Source organism: Arachis ipaensis, chromosome B01 (genome assembly GCF_000816755.2).
Source record: "Arachis ipaensis cultivar K30076 chromosome B01, Araip1.1, whole genome shotgun sequence".
Taxonomy (NCBI): Eukaryota; Viridiplantae; Streptophyta; class Magnoliopsida; order Fabales; family Fabaceae; genus Arachis; species Arachis ipaensis.
Window position 1 is genome coordinate 35,394,044 of NC_029785.2, and position 14,189 is coordinate 35,408,232.

The following is a 14,189-nucleotide window of genomic DNA, read 5'->3' on the forward strand; positions in this document are numbered from 1 at the left end:
ACTCCTTCCTTAATTACCAAATAATTACTGCGAATAGTTATGAATTTTCTTAATTCATGATGTACATATATCAAGTTATCAACTCTTTCCTAATTATTTTTACTTTTTAGGATGAGAAATGCATGATGGAGAATTTTCAGAGAATGCTAATTGATATGTATATTAGGGACTCCTATAGAAGCTGTTCAATCCTAACTAAATTGACTGACTAACACTTACTTTAAGTCGAAAGTCATAACTAACTTTGAAGAGTTATTTAAGAAATTTGGAATAAATTTGAGTTGGATAACGATAGAGTACCTGTTGTAAAAATTGGTGAAGAGGTTAATAAAGGTTTGGAGGCCCAATTTCTGAAAGAGATTGGGGCCGCCGTCATCATTGTCAACAGCGAAAGCAAGGGCGGTCTCAACTCCGCTCTATTCAATAGCCTTCAATCTCTTTTTCTGCTCTTCCCCAATTGATATAATTGCAACATATCCACCGTGCATAACCTACAATGCATGTTAATATGTTATTCAACTCAATTAATTAATATCATAGTCATAAAGATTTTGGTTCTATCACCTTTTCATCAGCAAACTTGATCCAAAAACGTACAAGAGCTGTTTCATAAGGATCTTGAGGTAGAAGTGGATATAGCTTCCATGTTTCATCCATGTAGTCAAGGATGACGAAGGACTCAGCAATTTCCTTGTTACCATGAACAAGAACAGGAACCTTCTTGTGAACAGGGATCACCTCTAGTAGGAGGTTGCTCTTGTTGAAGATGTCTTCTTCTATGTACTGGTGATCAATACCATTCAGTCTCAAAACCCATTCAACTTTGCGACAACCTAAGGTGATGAATATATGTGTAATATATATTACATCCAAATCACTAATTCCTTGCATTATAACAAAAATTTTCTCACGAAATCAGTAAGCAAAAATAAGAATACTAATTGTATCGCCATCAAGTTACTGAATAATCGCAAAAGTAACAAGCCAAATTCAAAATTAAAGAAGTAATCAATCAAACTAAATTAACGTGAAGGAGATCACAAAAGTAACAATAAAGAAAAGCTTCTATAGGAATGCACCAAAGAACATAGAAGGAGAACTCAAAATTTACCGTGTCGCGACATGAGGTGACGGATCGACAGAAGAGAAAACGGGAAAAGAGATTATCGAAGCACGTGGTGGCATTAGCGCTAGCAGCAAGGAGATGAATGGCTGTAGCGGTGGTGGTGCCAGTGGCGGCAGTGACATCACAACAACGGTGACGACTGTAATTTAGGGTTTCGATTAGGTCTTGCTCACTTTTCATCTCACTCGAAGCTAGCCCTAGTTTGCATATTTAGTATGGGCTTTGAGTGTTTGTTTGGACCTTTAAATGTTTGGGTGTTTTGACTATGCAAATGCTGAGATTTTTATTTCTGGGAGTTTTGTAAATTGTCACAAATAGATGATGTTAGGGAGGTTTTTAAAAATTTTCACTATAAAGCCTCCACCAATTAGAAAAAATCATGTAGTGTGTGTTCCTAAGGAAAAATCAAACGTTACATAAACATTGTTTTCAAACCGCAAATAATCAACCATTAACCATGTAACACTCTAACATTTAAATTCTTATACTCGAGTCATAATTCAATGATACTAAGGTGGTACGATTCAAGGTGGATTTATTAATACATATATATTTAGAAGAAATTATAATCGAAAATGAGTAAGTGAAAAAGAACAAAGCGCATTCGAAAAGCAAAACAAAATAAAACATTAAGGAAGAATAGGATAAAGACAAGATATATATATAACGCCACACTTTTTCATCAAAGGATGGCCCAATTCAAATGTATGAAGTAACAGGCGTGGGACGCCAAGGGTTTGGCGTGAGATGCCAAAGCATGTTCTTGAGTGCCCAAAAATAAGTTACATAAGGTACCAGGCATGGCACGGCAAAGGTATGGCGTGGGACGCCTAGCTCCCTTGGATGGCCCAAAATGACTTTGACATGGGACGCCAAGTAATTTTTGTCGTCAATTTGGGCTTCAAGGGCTTGTTTGTGGCATATTTTTGTTGCATGACATATTTTTGTGTGAGACTTATTTAAAGAACTCCCAACACTGGCATGCACTATGGCGTGCCAAAGGCGTGGCACGCCAACTCTCCAACCCAGGCGTAGCCCTGGGCGTGCCCTTAGCGTGGCACGGTGGGCATAAAATCCAGAAGGACTCCCAAGTATCTTCAATGATGACGTGTACTATGGCATGCTTGGAGTCTTCGGACTCTCTCCTCACTCTCATTCTCTTCTCCTTTTCTATTTTCTTTCACACACTTCTGTAAATATTTTGTTATGGGTTTTTAACTCTTTTCATTGGGAAAGAGATCTCTATTGATTTTCAATGGATTAATTTGATTTCTTCTTCATCTTAAATTCTTCTTTTATTATTTTTTTAGAAAGATCTTCGATCTTCATTTTAATGATTCAAATTCTATCAAAAGAGAAATTGGATCTAATTGAATTCTATGTGAGCCTTGGAAAATGAATCATAGAATTATGCTTGAAGTTCTTTCTCACAGGGGTTATAAAATTGGGTTTGGGATTGATACGTGACATATAATCATCCTAAAATTTGATTCATGAAATTGTGTGGCTCTAAATCAGAGACCAATCTTTATCTCTTCTCATGAACAATTAGATCAAGAAATTGGTGATAAACTCCAATTTTGTGGTTTATCTTGTGCTTAACTTAGGGGATTTTATCAACTTATCTCACATTTATTCAATGAAATAGCATGGTTTTGTAATTCTCGCTAAATTTATGCTTAAGTGTGAAAACATGATTTTTGGGCCTTAAAATAGCTAAATTTAATTCACCTTAATTCCATTCGATGTCTTGATATGTTTGTTGAGTGATTTCAGATTCACAATGCAAGTATTGGATGGAAGAAGTGAAGAGAAAAGCATGCAAAGTGGAAAATTCATGAAGAAATGAGCATTTGGAGAATGGAAGGCCACGCGCATGCGTCACCCACACATACGCCTGAGTAAAAGATTTGCAAGCCACGTGCACGCGTCATCTACACGTACGCGTGAGGAGGAAATTCACCATCGACGCGCACGCATTGTCCACGCGCCTGCGTGATGAGCGGTACGTGACTCACTTAAAGTGAATTCATTGGAGGCGATTTCTGAACTTCCCAAGCCCAAATCCAACTCGTTTCTGAGGCTATTTCATGCAGAATTGAAGATTGGACAAAGGGGGAGCAATTAGTTTTAGGTTAGCATCATATAGGATAGTTTTCTAGAGAGAGAAGCTCCCTCTTCTCTCTAGAATTAGGGTTTTAGGTTAATTGCATCTTAGATCTAGGTTTAATTTCTTGTTTTCATCTTATTTTCTTTACAATTTCTTGTTCCTACACCTTCATTCTCTTAGTTTGTAGTGTTAATTTCTCTTTTATGCCCCTCTTTAGTTTTATGAACACTATTGTTGGATTTGGCTTTCCTTTAATGTAATTTCATGTTTGATGTTCTTTTATTGTTGATTTGAGTTGTTATTGTTATTTCCTTGCCATTGGTAGTTGTAGAATTTATCCTTCCTTGCAATTTATTATGCTTTCCTTTTATGCCTTTCAAGCGTTTGACAAAATGCTTGGTTGGATGTTAGAGTAGCTTTTTGAGCATTCTTGGCTTGGAAAGAGAAATAGGGTAATCTTGAGTGATGAATACCCAACTTATGTTGGTGATCTAGAGTTGTTAGTTAATATTATTTCCATTAACGCTAATCTTTTGCTAATTCAATTATTAAGTTGATTAGGACTTTTGGATTGAGGTTAACTAGTCTTATTTGACGTTCTCTCGTGTGAAGATAATATTGTACCTTCTTCCATTGTTGGAGATGACTAGATAGGATAAGCTCTTGTTAATTATTGTTATGAGTGACTAGGATAGAAAGCTTATACTCTCAATCCTTGCCATGAATGTCTCTCTTTATTACTTGCTTTCTTTAGTTGTTACCTTTATTGTCTTGCCATTTATTTTCTTGCCCCTTTTATCAAATCAAACCCCCCTTGTTCCTTCATAGCCAATAATTGATCACTTCATTGCAATTCATTGTGAGACGACCCGAGGTTTGAATACTTCGGTTAATTTTTATTAGGGTTTGTACTTGTGACAACCAACATTAAAACTTTGATTGAGCATTGCTTGTCGGTTGGGAACTATACTTGCAACGAAGTTATTTCCTCTAACCGAGAAGAAATTCTTAACCAACGGTTTTGCTATTTCATGTTTTTTGCGCCGTTGCTGGGGAATTGCAATGGTATTATATTATTAGCTATTGTATATATGTTGATATTGTGAATATGATTTTTGTTAGTTTTGCTTGCTTTAGGAGTTAGTTTTTATTAGTATTTGTTTTTATTTTCTGTTGTCCCTATGAATTCTCACCACTTTGGCTATGAGTTTGGTTACAATTATGTTATAGAGAATGAAAGCTTCAATGAGGAACCACATTGTGGGAATGAATTTTAAATTAGGGAGGATCCACATGCTTATGGTCAACCTTCATGGCAACAAACTCCTCCAATCTCTTATGGTTACAATCTACCCCAAAATGTACACAATTATGAACCAATCCCTCAACATTGTTGTCAACCTTAGTCACAAGTCCCCTACTACCATTCACCTCCATATGATCCTAACTCATACCCACCATACCAACCACCATATGAACCATACCTAGAACCACCATATTTCCAACACCAATACTCCCAAAAACCATAATTTTCTTATACACCACCTCAAGACTTTTACCAATATGAACCACCTTCCAACTACAATACCTTTTCCTCAAACAATGAACCCTCTCTTCCCACACCGCCCCCAATGGATGAAGATCTCCATGCCCTCATGCTAGAACAAAGAGATCTTAGCTCTTATATCCAAAGGCAAGAAGAGAAAACGCAAAAGGAGTTCAAAGAGCTAGAAGCCAAGATTGCTATCATAGCAGAAGCCGTGAGCAACATCGCCTCATCCCACCTAAGCTTACGCAATCAAGGCACTCCCATTGTTGAATATGGAGAAGCAACCAAAGAGCATAGTAAGGGAGTGAACTTGAAGCTTCAAGGTGAATAAGAGGAGTTAAAGCAATAAATACAACAAGAGAAGGAGGTAGAGATAATTGAACCAAACGAAGTGATTGAAGATTTAGGAGATGTTGAATGCAAAGAGGAATCACAAATTGAAGAGCCTTCTTCCATGGAGTTTGAAAGTGATATCAAGAAGGATAGTGCACAACCTCCAAGGCACAATGTGATTGAAGAATTGGAAGAAGTGGGACAAACACCAAGTCCCCCTATTTATGATGATTTCGTATCAACATATGATCCTTTTGAGTTTGATGAATCCATCTCTATTGAACTTGAAATTGATGATGAGGTAGATTTCACTCAACCTCCTATTTATGATTTGAGTGATGGGGAAGAGATAGAAGACATTGGTGAAGAAGAATTTGAACTTGAGGAAGCTTGGCAAGAGGTAGAGCATGAAGTATCTTGTCAAGTGGTGGAAGCCTCTAGAAGAGGATGGACGAGAGTGGAACGTGCCTTATCAAGATCATTGGGGACTCCTCCACCTAAGTCGCCATCTAATCCTTCATTTGAGTGGTTAAAACTCATTACTCTTACCTTTATTATCCCACTTGAATTTGGTTTGCTTGAAACGGATGGCCAACTTAGGGCGCTTTGTGGAATAAAGCGTAAGAGGAGGATGTTTAGTGGTTGGCGTTGTAAGTCTAAGCTCATTATGGTTGAAGCTTCAAGGAGTGGATGCAAGGGTTGGACTAGTGCTCAAATAGATGGGTCTAGGAGGATCGTTTGGTGTCTAATTGAGAATTCGGCTTGTAAACCACCCGGAGGGAATTACCATGATCAACTCAAGGACGGGTGTGAAAACAAATTGTGGGATTCTGGATCACACAAAGAGGATCAATTTTGGGAGCTCATGGTTTGTGAAGAACTCCATCAAGGCTTGGAGTTATTAACTTTGAATGATGGAGCTTATTGGAAGTCCAAGCATTGGTGGATGTTCAAGGATGGATTCAAGCACAAGCCACCTTGATGAAGAGCTCCCCATAAGTCCAACTTAAGGACAATAAACAAAAGTGCTAGGTGGGAGACACCCCACCATGATAACATCTTTTCATTTTTTCTTTTTGTAAATATTGGTAAAAGTTAGTTTAATTTCATATTTAGTATAGTTTATTGAGTTTATTTGGGAGTCTAGTATGTTAAATAAGGTTTCATGGTGTTTTGGTAGCTGTTTGGAGGTTTGGAATGCTTGGTTTGGTGCAAGAACTTGGAAAATTTTTGAAAAATAGAGCACCATGCCACGCGTACGCATCACCCACGCGTACGTGTGATCCCCAAGTTTTCGTCCTCCCACGCGTGCACCTCGCCCACGCGTACGCGTGACATCCAAAATTTTCAGGGGCCAGTACAAAAACCAGAGAGTTGCGCGCGTTTTGGGTTGGAATTGTGCCTCTAGCACAAAATCCACCCACGCGTACGCGTCACTTATCTCTCTCTGTACCCATGCGTACGCGGCACCGATACGTGCGCGTCGCAAGCCATTTCTGCAATTCACACGTACGCGTGACACGAAGCTACACGTGGAGCCTACCCTGTATCACTTCTCTTCTCTTCTTCTCTTCTTTCTATTTCTTTCCTTCTTCTCTATTCTCTTCTTTTCTTTCCCTTCTTCAACCATCTTCCAAAACTACCAATCACCAGCTATCACCATTTCTTTTAGTAAGTTAGTTTGTTAGTTATTTAGTTAGTTTAATTTTTGTTTAATTTTCTATTTTTCATTATAAGTGTTGGATTATTAATCTTGTTTGCTATTTGTTGCTGCTCATTACTACTAGGATGTTATCTTAACATCATTTTTGTTAATATTCATTATTGGATTCTTGATTGAGGTTACAAGTTGTTACTTGGTTTTGAACTTTTTCATACTCATTGTCTTTGAATACCAAGTACATGGTACATTGCCTTCAAGCGTCTTAACTCTTTTGAATTGCATGTTTTGGCCACCATGAATTCGTCATCTATTGTTAGGTATTTGTGTATTATCAATGCATTTTTTGTTAGGAGATGATTGTTTATGATTGACCCTTATTCACACCACCTATTTCATGCATTGAGATTTTGGGATCGTGAAATTGGATCGAAAGCTTACCTAGTAACATATTTTTTTAGCTTTGTAAAGCTTTGTGGACCATGCTTGCTATGTGATTGATTTTCACTTCTATCTTCTTTTTCCTAAGTTCCATAGCACCCATGTGTTCCACCTCTATGTCACTTAGGTGTTGTAACAACTTCGATATGTGTCATTAATTGATGTGTAAGTTTCACATTCCATTTGGTTCACCAAGTTCACTTGCACATCAATCAATGCACATGCATTATCCATTTCATAATTGCTTGATTATTTGCTTGAATGCTCTCATGCTTCTTATTGCTTGTTTGATTGTCTTAGTCTACAAGTTTTCTTTGAAGTATTTTAAGCACACCAAAATGAGTGAAGTGCATACTTTCTTTGTGTAATTGTGACATAGCTCTTAATGTTAAGGTGTGAGTTCTAAACTGCGCGCAATCTTAGAATTCACACACCTATTTTTCCATCAATGTCACACTAATTCACTCACTCAATTTTAGTGATTTACCTCATTCCAACAATTTACGCTTCCTTGCTTTTGTATTTTCTCATCTTACTGTGCTATTTTCTATTTTTCATGGGTGAGTCATCATAAGCAAAAACGGAACAGGAGAAAGAACATGCAGCAACCGGTTGATCCACCAGCTGAAGGTGGCAACTCGGAAAGTCTCCGTACCCCCTTGCTCATGTTTGAATGCACCGAGGACGGTGCAAACTTTTAAGTGTGGGGAGGTCGTCCGACCAATCGGAGTTTTTGGGTGACAATTTTTAATCCCAACACTTACTTTTGCATTTCATTTTTAGGTCTTTTAGGATTTTTCGTCGCATTTCCTTATTTTGCATGTGTATAATAAGCTTAGTCAAGATAATAAAATTTTCTAAGGATTTTATTTATAGGGCACCCCAATTGATTTGAAAAAAAAAATTTAGAACTTGCTTGAATTATACATTGTGGAACGTGTTTTTGAGTTAAGAACACACAACCTTGTGAGTTTTGAGCCTAATTATGTGGTTACATCATATAACCACTTATTTTTTTTCTTGTGTGCATTATTCTCTTTCTATGATTGTAATCTTTGATTTGTTTGATTCTATATGTCTATTATTTTGTGTATACATATATTTATATGATTGAGGTCATTGTTTCAAATAGCTCACTTACCCAAATAGCCTTACCTTTTATCTTTCATTGTTAGCCAACTTTGAACCTATGCTAAACCCATTTGTTCTAGCACATTACAAGTCTTAAAGCGAAAAATAATAAATGTCCTTAATTTGGATCCTTGATTAGCTTAGGCTAGTGAGAGTGTTTATCATTTGAGTTTGGGAGATTTGAGAATATTAGTTGGGATAAAAGAGTATTTTTGTATTTTTATTGAAAATTTTGGGAAATTAGGTACATACTCATATATTAATAATGTGTAAACCATGTGCATTGGTACCTTTGTATATAATTCATCAAAAAGAAAAAAAAAAGAGAAAAGCAAAAGAAAAATAGAAAGAAAAAAAAAATATATATATATATAAAGAAAAAAATATAGAAAAAGAAAAAAAAAAGAGAAAAGCAAAAGAAAAATAGAAAGAAAAAAAAAATATATATATATATAAAGAAAAAAATATAGAAAAAGAAAAAAAAAAGAAATAAAACGGGGACAAAATGCCCCAAAGTAAAGTAATAATAATCAATGCATATAGAAGATGAAGTGAAAAGAATGCATGAGTGTGTGAAAAAGTGAAGACTGGGTAGTTAGGTTTGTTTAGAATTTTATAGGTTGTTATATAGGTTAGGTGGAAAGTTTAAGTTAATCAAAGATTCAAATTCTAGTCCACTTGACCACATACAATCCTACCTTGACCCTAGCCCCATTACAACCTTATGGATAAGTCCTCATGATATTTGTATGCATGCATGAAATAATTATTGATTGTTAAATAAAAAATAAATCTTGGAAAGTATGATTAGGAGAGAATTGAGTGAATCAACCCTATACACTTGAGTGACTAGAGCGGATACACATCCGGTGAGGGTTCGATTGCTCAACTACATGTTTTCACCTATGACCATCTCTTTTCTTTCAAGTTTGTAAAATCATTTCAATAACTTAAATCAATTGTGGATTTGATCTCATTAAGATACCTTTAGCCCTTATGTTCATACAAGCTTTCTTGGGAATTGATTTATTTTGACCAAGTAGTTGCATTCATTTAGATATATTGCATTTAGATAGATTGCATTCATTTAGATAGGTTGCATTGAATAAATGTTAATACCCTTTGTCACTATCTTGGTTTAGCATGAAGACATGCTTAGTTTAAGTGTGGGGAGGTTTGATAAACCCCAATTTTGTGGTTTATCTTGTGCTTAATTTAGGGAATTTTATCAACTTATCTCACATTTATTCAATGAAATAGCATGGTTTTGTAATTCTCCCTAAATGTGTGCTTAAGTATGAAAACATGCTTTTTAGGCCTTGAAATAGCTAAATTTAATTCACCTTAATTCCATTCGATGCCTTGATATGTTTGTTGAGTGATTTCAGATTCACAAGGCAAGTATTGGATGGAAGAAGTGAAGAAAAAATCATGCAAAGTGGAGAATTCATGATGAAATAAGCATTTGGAGAATGGAAGGCCACGTGCACGCGTCACCCATGTGTACGCGTGAGTAAAAGATTTGCAAGCCACGCACATGCGTCATCTAGCGTACGCGTGAGGAGGAAATTTACCATCGACGCGCACGCGTCGTCCATGCGCACGCGTGACGAGTGGTACGTGACTCACTTAAAGTGAATTTGATGGAGGCAATTTCTGAACTTTCCAAGCCCAAATCCAACTCGTTTCTGAGGCTATTTCATGAAGAATTGAAGATTGGACAAAGGAGGAGCAATTAGTTTTAGGTTAGCATCATGTAGGTTAGTTTTCTAGAAAGAGAAGCTCCCTCTTCTCTCTAGAATTAGGGTTTTAGGTTAATTGCATCTTAGATTTAGGTTTAATTTCTTGTTTTCATCTTGTTTTCTTTATAATTTCTTGTTCCTACACCTTCATTCTCTTAGTTTGTAGTGTTAATTTCTCTTTTATGCCCCTCTTTAGTTTTATGAATACTATTGTTGGATTTGGCTTTCCTTTAATGCAATTTCATGTTTGATGTTCTTTTATTGTTGATTTAGGTTGTTATTGTTATTTCCTTGCCATTAATAGTTGTAGATTTTATCTTTCCTTGTAATTTATTATGCTTTCCTTTTATGCCTTCCAAGTGTTTGACAAAATGCTTGGTTGGATGTTAGAGTAGCTTTTTGAGCATTCTTGGCTTGGAAAGAGGAATTGGGTAATCTTGAGTTATGAATACCTAACTTATGTTGGTGATCTAGAGTTGTTAGTTAATATTTTTTCAATTAGTAAGTTGATTAGGACTTTTGGATAGAGGTTAACTAGTCTTATTTGACGTTCTCTCGTGTGAAGATAACATTGTACCTTCTTCCATTGTTGGAGATGACTAAATAGGATAAGCTCTTGTTAATTATTGTTATGAGTGACTATGATAGAAAGCATATACTCTCAATCCTTTCCATGAATGTCTCTCTTTATTACTTGCTTTCTTTAGTTGTTACCTTTATTGTCTGGCCATTTATTTTCTTGCCCCTTTTATCAAATCAAACCCCCTTGTTCCTTCATAGCCAATAATTGATCACTTCATTGTAATTCCTTGTGAGACAACCTGAGGTTTGAATACTTCGGTTAATTTTTATTGGGGTTTGTACTTGTGACAACTAACATTAAAACTTTGATTGAGCATTGCTTGTCAGTTGGGAACTATACTTGCAACGAAGTTATTTCCTCTAACTGAGAAGAAATTCTTAACCGACGGTTTTGCTATTTCAATTGGCAATTGCTCAATTAAGAGAGATTGAATTGCCAAGGGATTAGAATTCAATCACTTATGATTTTCCAAGAGATCAATGAATGCATGATTGAAGAGGAGATAAGAGCTATTGATCCTGAGAATGCAATATCTCTTGATCCCAACATTCTTTTTATTTCTTAATCCTAGTTATTTACTTTCTTGCACTTTACTTTCCTGTACTTACTTTTCTTGCAATTTAAATTCTAAGTTATTTACATTTCCATCAATTTACTTTCTTGTCGTTTTATTGCTTCCGTTTTCTTTTTCTTTAAGTCATTTACATTTCTTGTTTGCTCATCCTCTAATTATGATTGTCTAACTAGAATAATAAATTAGCTATTGCTTGTTTAATCCATTAATCCTCGTGGGATCGACCTCACTCACCGTGAGTTTATTACTTGATACGACCCGGTGCACTTGCCAGTAGTTCTATGGAATATTGAATTGTAAATTCCGTATCACGCACCACCCATTTCTCCCTTTCTTCCCTTTTTCTTATCTTTTCCTCCATTTCCACTCACCCTCGAGTTTGCTTTGCTTCCCTGCCCCGGTGCCAGCTCGCGTCCCTCTGCCTCTGGCGACGCAGCTTCGCCTCAACACCAGCGGTGACAATCCCTGTCGCACTGCAAATCCCTTCCACTCCTTTTAATCTTCATCTGCTGCTTTCCCAGGTTCCATTTCCCCCTATTTCATGCGTATTTTGATTAATTTTAAATGCATTTCAATTCTAATTCCAGTAATTAGTTTAGGTTTAAATTGATTAATTGTTAGTTCGATTCATTGCAAGTGTTGTTGCTGATTTCTAGATTGCTAACTGCTTGAATTGGATTGAAATTCATGAGCTTCTTCACTGCACACCATGTGTTCGACATAATGCCTAAATGAGTTTTTTTTGTTTAATTCATGTGTTTTGGCCACCATATGCATTAAACTTTGTCCTTGTTAGGCATTCTAATCAAGAATTGTGAACTTTTGAATGCTTATGATGACATTTGGGATTGAATTTCAATAATGCACTAATTTATTACTTTAAGTTTCTAGCACCAATTTGGTTTTGAAATTTAGATTTGGTTACCTATTTGGTGAATTTCAATAAGTGCATATTGAATTAAGTTAATTGAATGGAATTTCTTGTTCATCTTGATTTTCAAATCCACATAATCACATAACGAGTTCTTGTTCTTTAATGATTCACATTTGTTTGAATGACTTGATTTGATTTCTATCAAACTTGTCCCTTTTTTCAACAAGCACCTTATTCATGTAATTATTTCATTAATTTTTGGGGATGAATTAGTTTTCTTTTCATTATTGAATTGGTTATTGTTTGTTGCGCTTTCACTTGCACAATTTCAATATCCAATATTTTCAAAATTCAATTTACTTTAGTTAGTTGCCCAAGTTTGTTTGTGCTTTAACCTTTGCTTATTCATTACTTGCAACCTTGGCTACTTAATTGAGGAACACATTGCTTCTTTATCACACCACACTCTTATGATATTTTTCTCAATTAAGTTTTTATATACTATTATTGGCTCCAAGTTTACATTGTAATTACTTCCTCTTTTGCCTTTTTGTGCCATTTATCTTATGATTCTGAATTGTACTCAATTCATTCTTTTTCAGGATGCGCCACAAAGGCAAAGGGCCGACATCATTATCGACCCCAGCCAGCGGTCTCCCTTGTCCTTATGACTGCCCAAGTGACAAGTCGGATACCTTTGCCAATGAAAAGAAAAAACTTCAGTTTAACTGCCTTGGGATAAGAGTATTCATTGAGAAAGGAAGTTGAACATTCTGGAGAAGTTTGCGGGTGTCATCCATGATCGCATAGCCTACTACCACTTCATTGTGCAATATCCAATGGATATTAATGAGTCCATTGTACGAAATTCTATGGGAATCTTCTGAGTTGGGATGCAGAAACAGTGTTTGTAGAAACAGTATTTCTTAGAGGACAACAATTAGACACTTCCACTCAACGGTGTTTGAAGCTCTCCTACAACTTTCTCACATACCGCCTAGAAGAGATGCCTATCCGATGATAAACGGGGTTGTTATTAAGGGCAAAATTCTATTGGATATGGTGCTTAAGAAGATTGGTCGTCCTAAAGCTCGTTAGGAGTACAGTACGGGGGAAAAAGCTGTCCCCATCAGTATTGCCTACTCCAACCTCACTCCCGAGGTGAGGATATGGCAGTAGATAGTCTCTAATTATCTGTTGCCTAGTACTCACGCTACACATATCCGAGTTCGCATAGCCATCTTGATTTGGGCTATTTTAGAGGGTAAGAAGATATCCATCTTACCTTTGATCAGATAGTCGAAGTGGATGGTAAACTAGAAGTAGAAATTCAACATTTCCTTTCCATCGCTTATTATGAGATTGGCTATGGCAGCTGGAGTGGAGAAGAGGCCCGATGATCTTATGTTCAGAGTCCCGAGTGGCCAACAGTTTTTGCCATTCAGGGAGTGATACGTGAGCATCCTTCTCCTATCTTCTATTTATTTTAAATTAGAATTTATTGAGTTTAAGTTCTTTTAGTGTTAAAATCCTTCTTGGATGCTACTTTGAGTTATTTTTGTGTTTTAATTATTTCAGGTGAAATTCAAATTAATTTGACAGAGTTTTGTGCAAGAGAAGGGAAGAATTGGAGCTGCCCACTAGGGTGCTAAATGCCAAGTTGGCATTTAGCACCAGCAACTCAGCAAGATTAAAGGAGTTTCTGCCCTTAAGTGGCGTTTAGCGCCAGGCAATCAGGATCTCACTTCACTCATGGAGCATCTTTAGTTGAACCTAGCTTTTAATTGTTACCTTTTATCTTATTTTAGTTATTTTTATTTACAAACAAAATATTTTAGGTTTAAAATTTATTATTTTATTTTAGTTTTAAATCAAATTAGGTCAGATATAAAAGGGAAAAAGATTCACCCTTTTTGTGGATCTTCTGACTTCCGCAATTTTTACACTTTTCTAAACCCTAGTTTTCTCTTTGAAGTATGAGCCACTAAACCTCCTTAGTTAAGATTAGGAGCTCTGTTTATTTCAATGGATTGAAGCTATTACTGTTCTATTTTAATTAAAGTATT

General features: G+C 36.1%; 1 protein-coding gene across 1 annotated transcript; it reads right to left on the bottom strand.

Annotated features, from left to right (window-relative positions):
• Window positions 417-1,306, bottom strand: LOC110265739 (glutathione S-transferase U2-like). The gene is made up of 3 exons (XM_021108957.1): window positions 1,112-1,306; window positions 565-783; window positions 417-491 (listed from the first exon to the last, which is right to left on the bottom strand). Exons 1-3 carry the CDS (start codon window positions 1,304-1,306, stop codon window positions 417-419), a joined length of 489 nt encoding a protein of 162 aa, XP_020964616.1.

What these genes read in the sequence shown, in the direction of transcription:
- LOC110265739 (XM_021108957.1), bottom strand. Translation starts at nt 1,306, where the DNA reads ATGAAAAGTGAGCAAGACCTAATCGAAACCCTAAATTACAGTCGTCAC. An exon ending in TCACCTCATGTCGCGACACG is followed by an intron (nt 784 to 1,111) that starts GTAAATTTTGAG and finishes ATTGATCACCAG; the next exon opens with TACATAGAAGAAGACATCTT. An exon ending in TCAAGTTTGCTGATGAAAAG is followed by an intron (nt 492 to 564) that starts GTGATAGAACCA and finishes CATGCATTGTAG; the next exon opens with GTTATGCACGGTGGATATGT.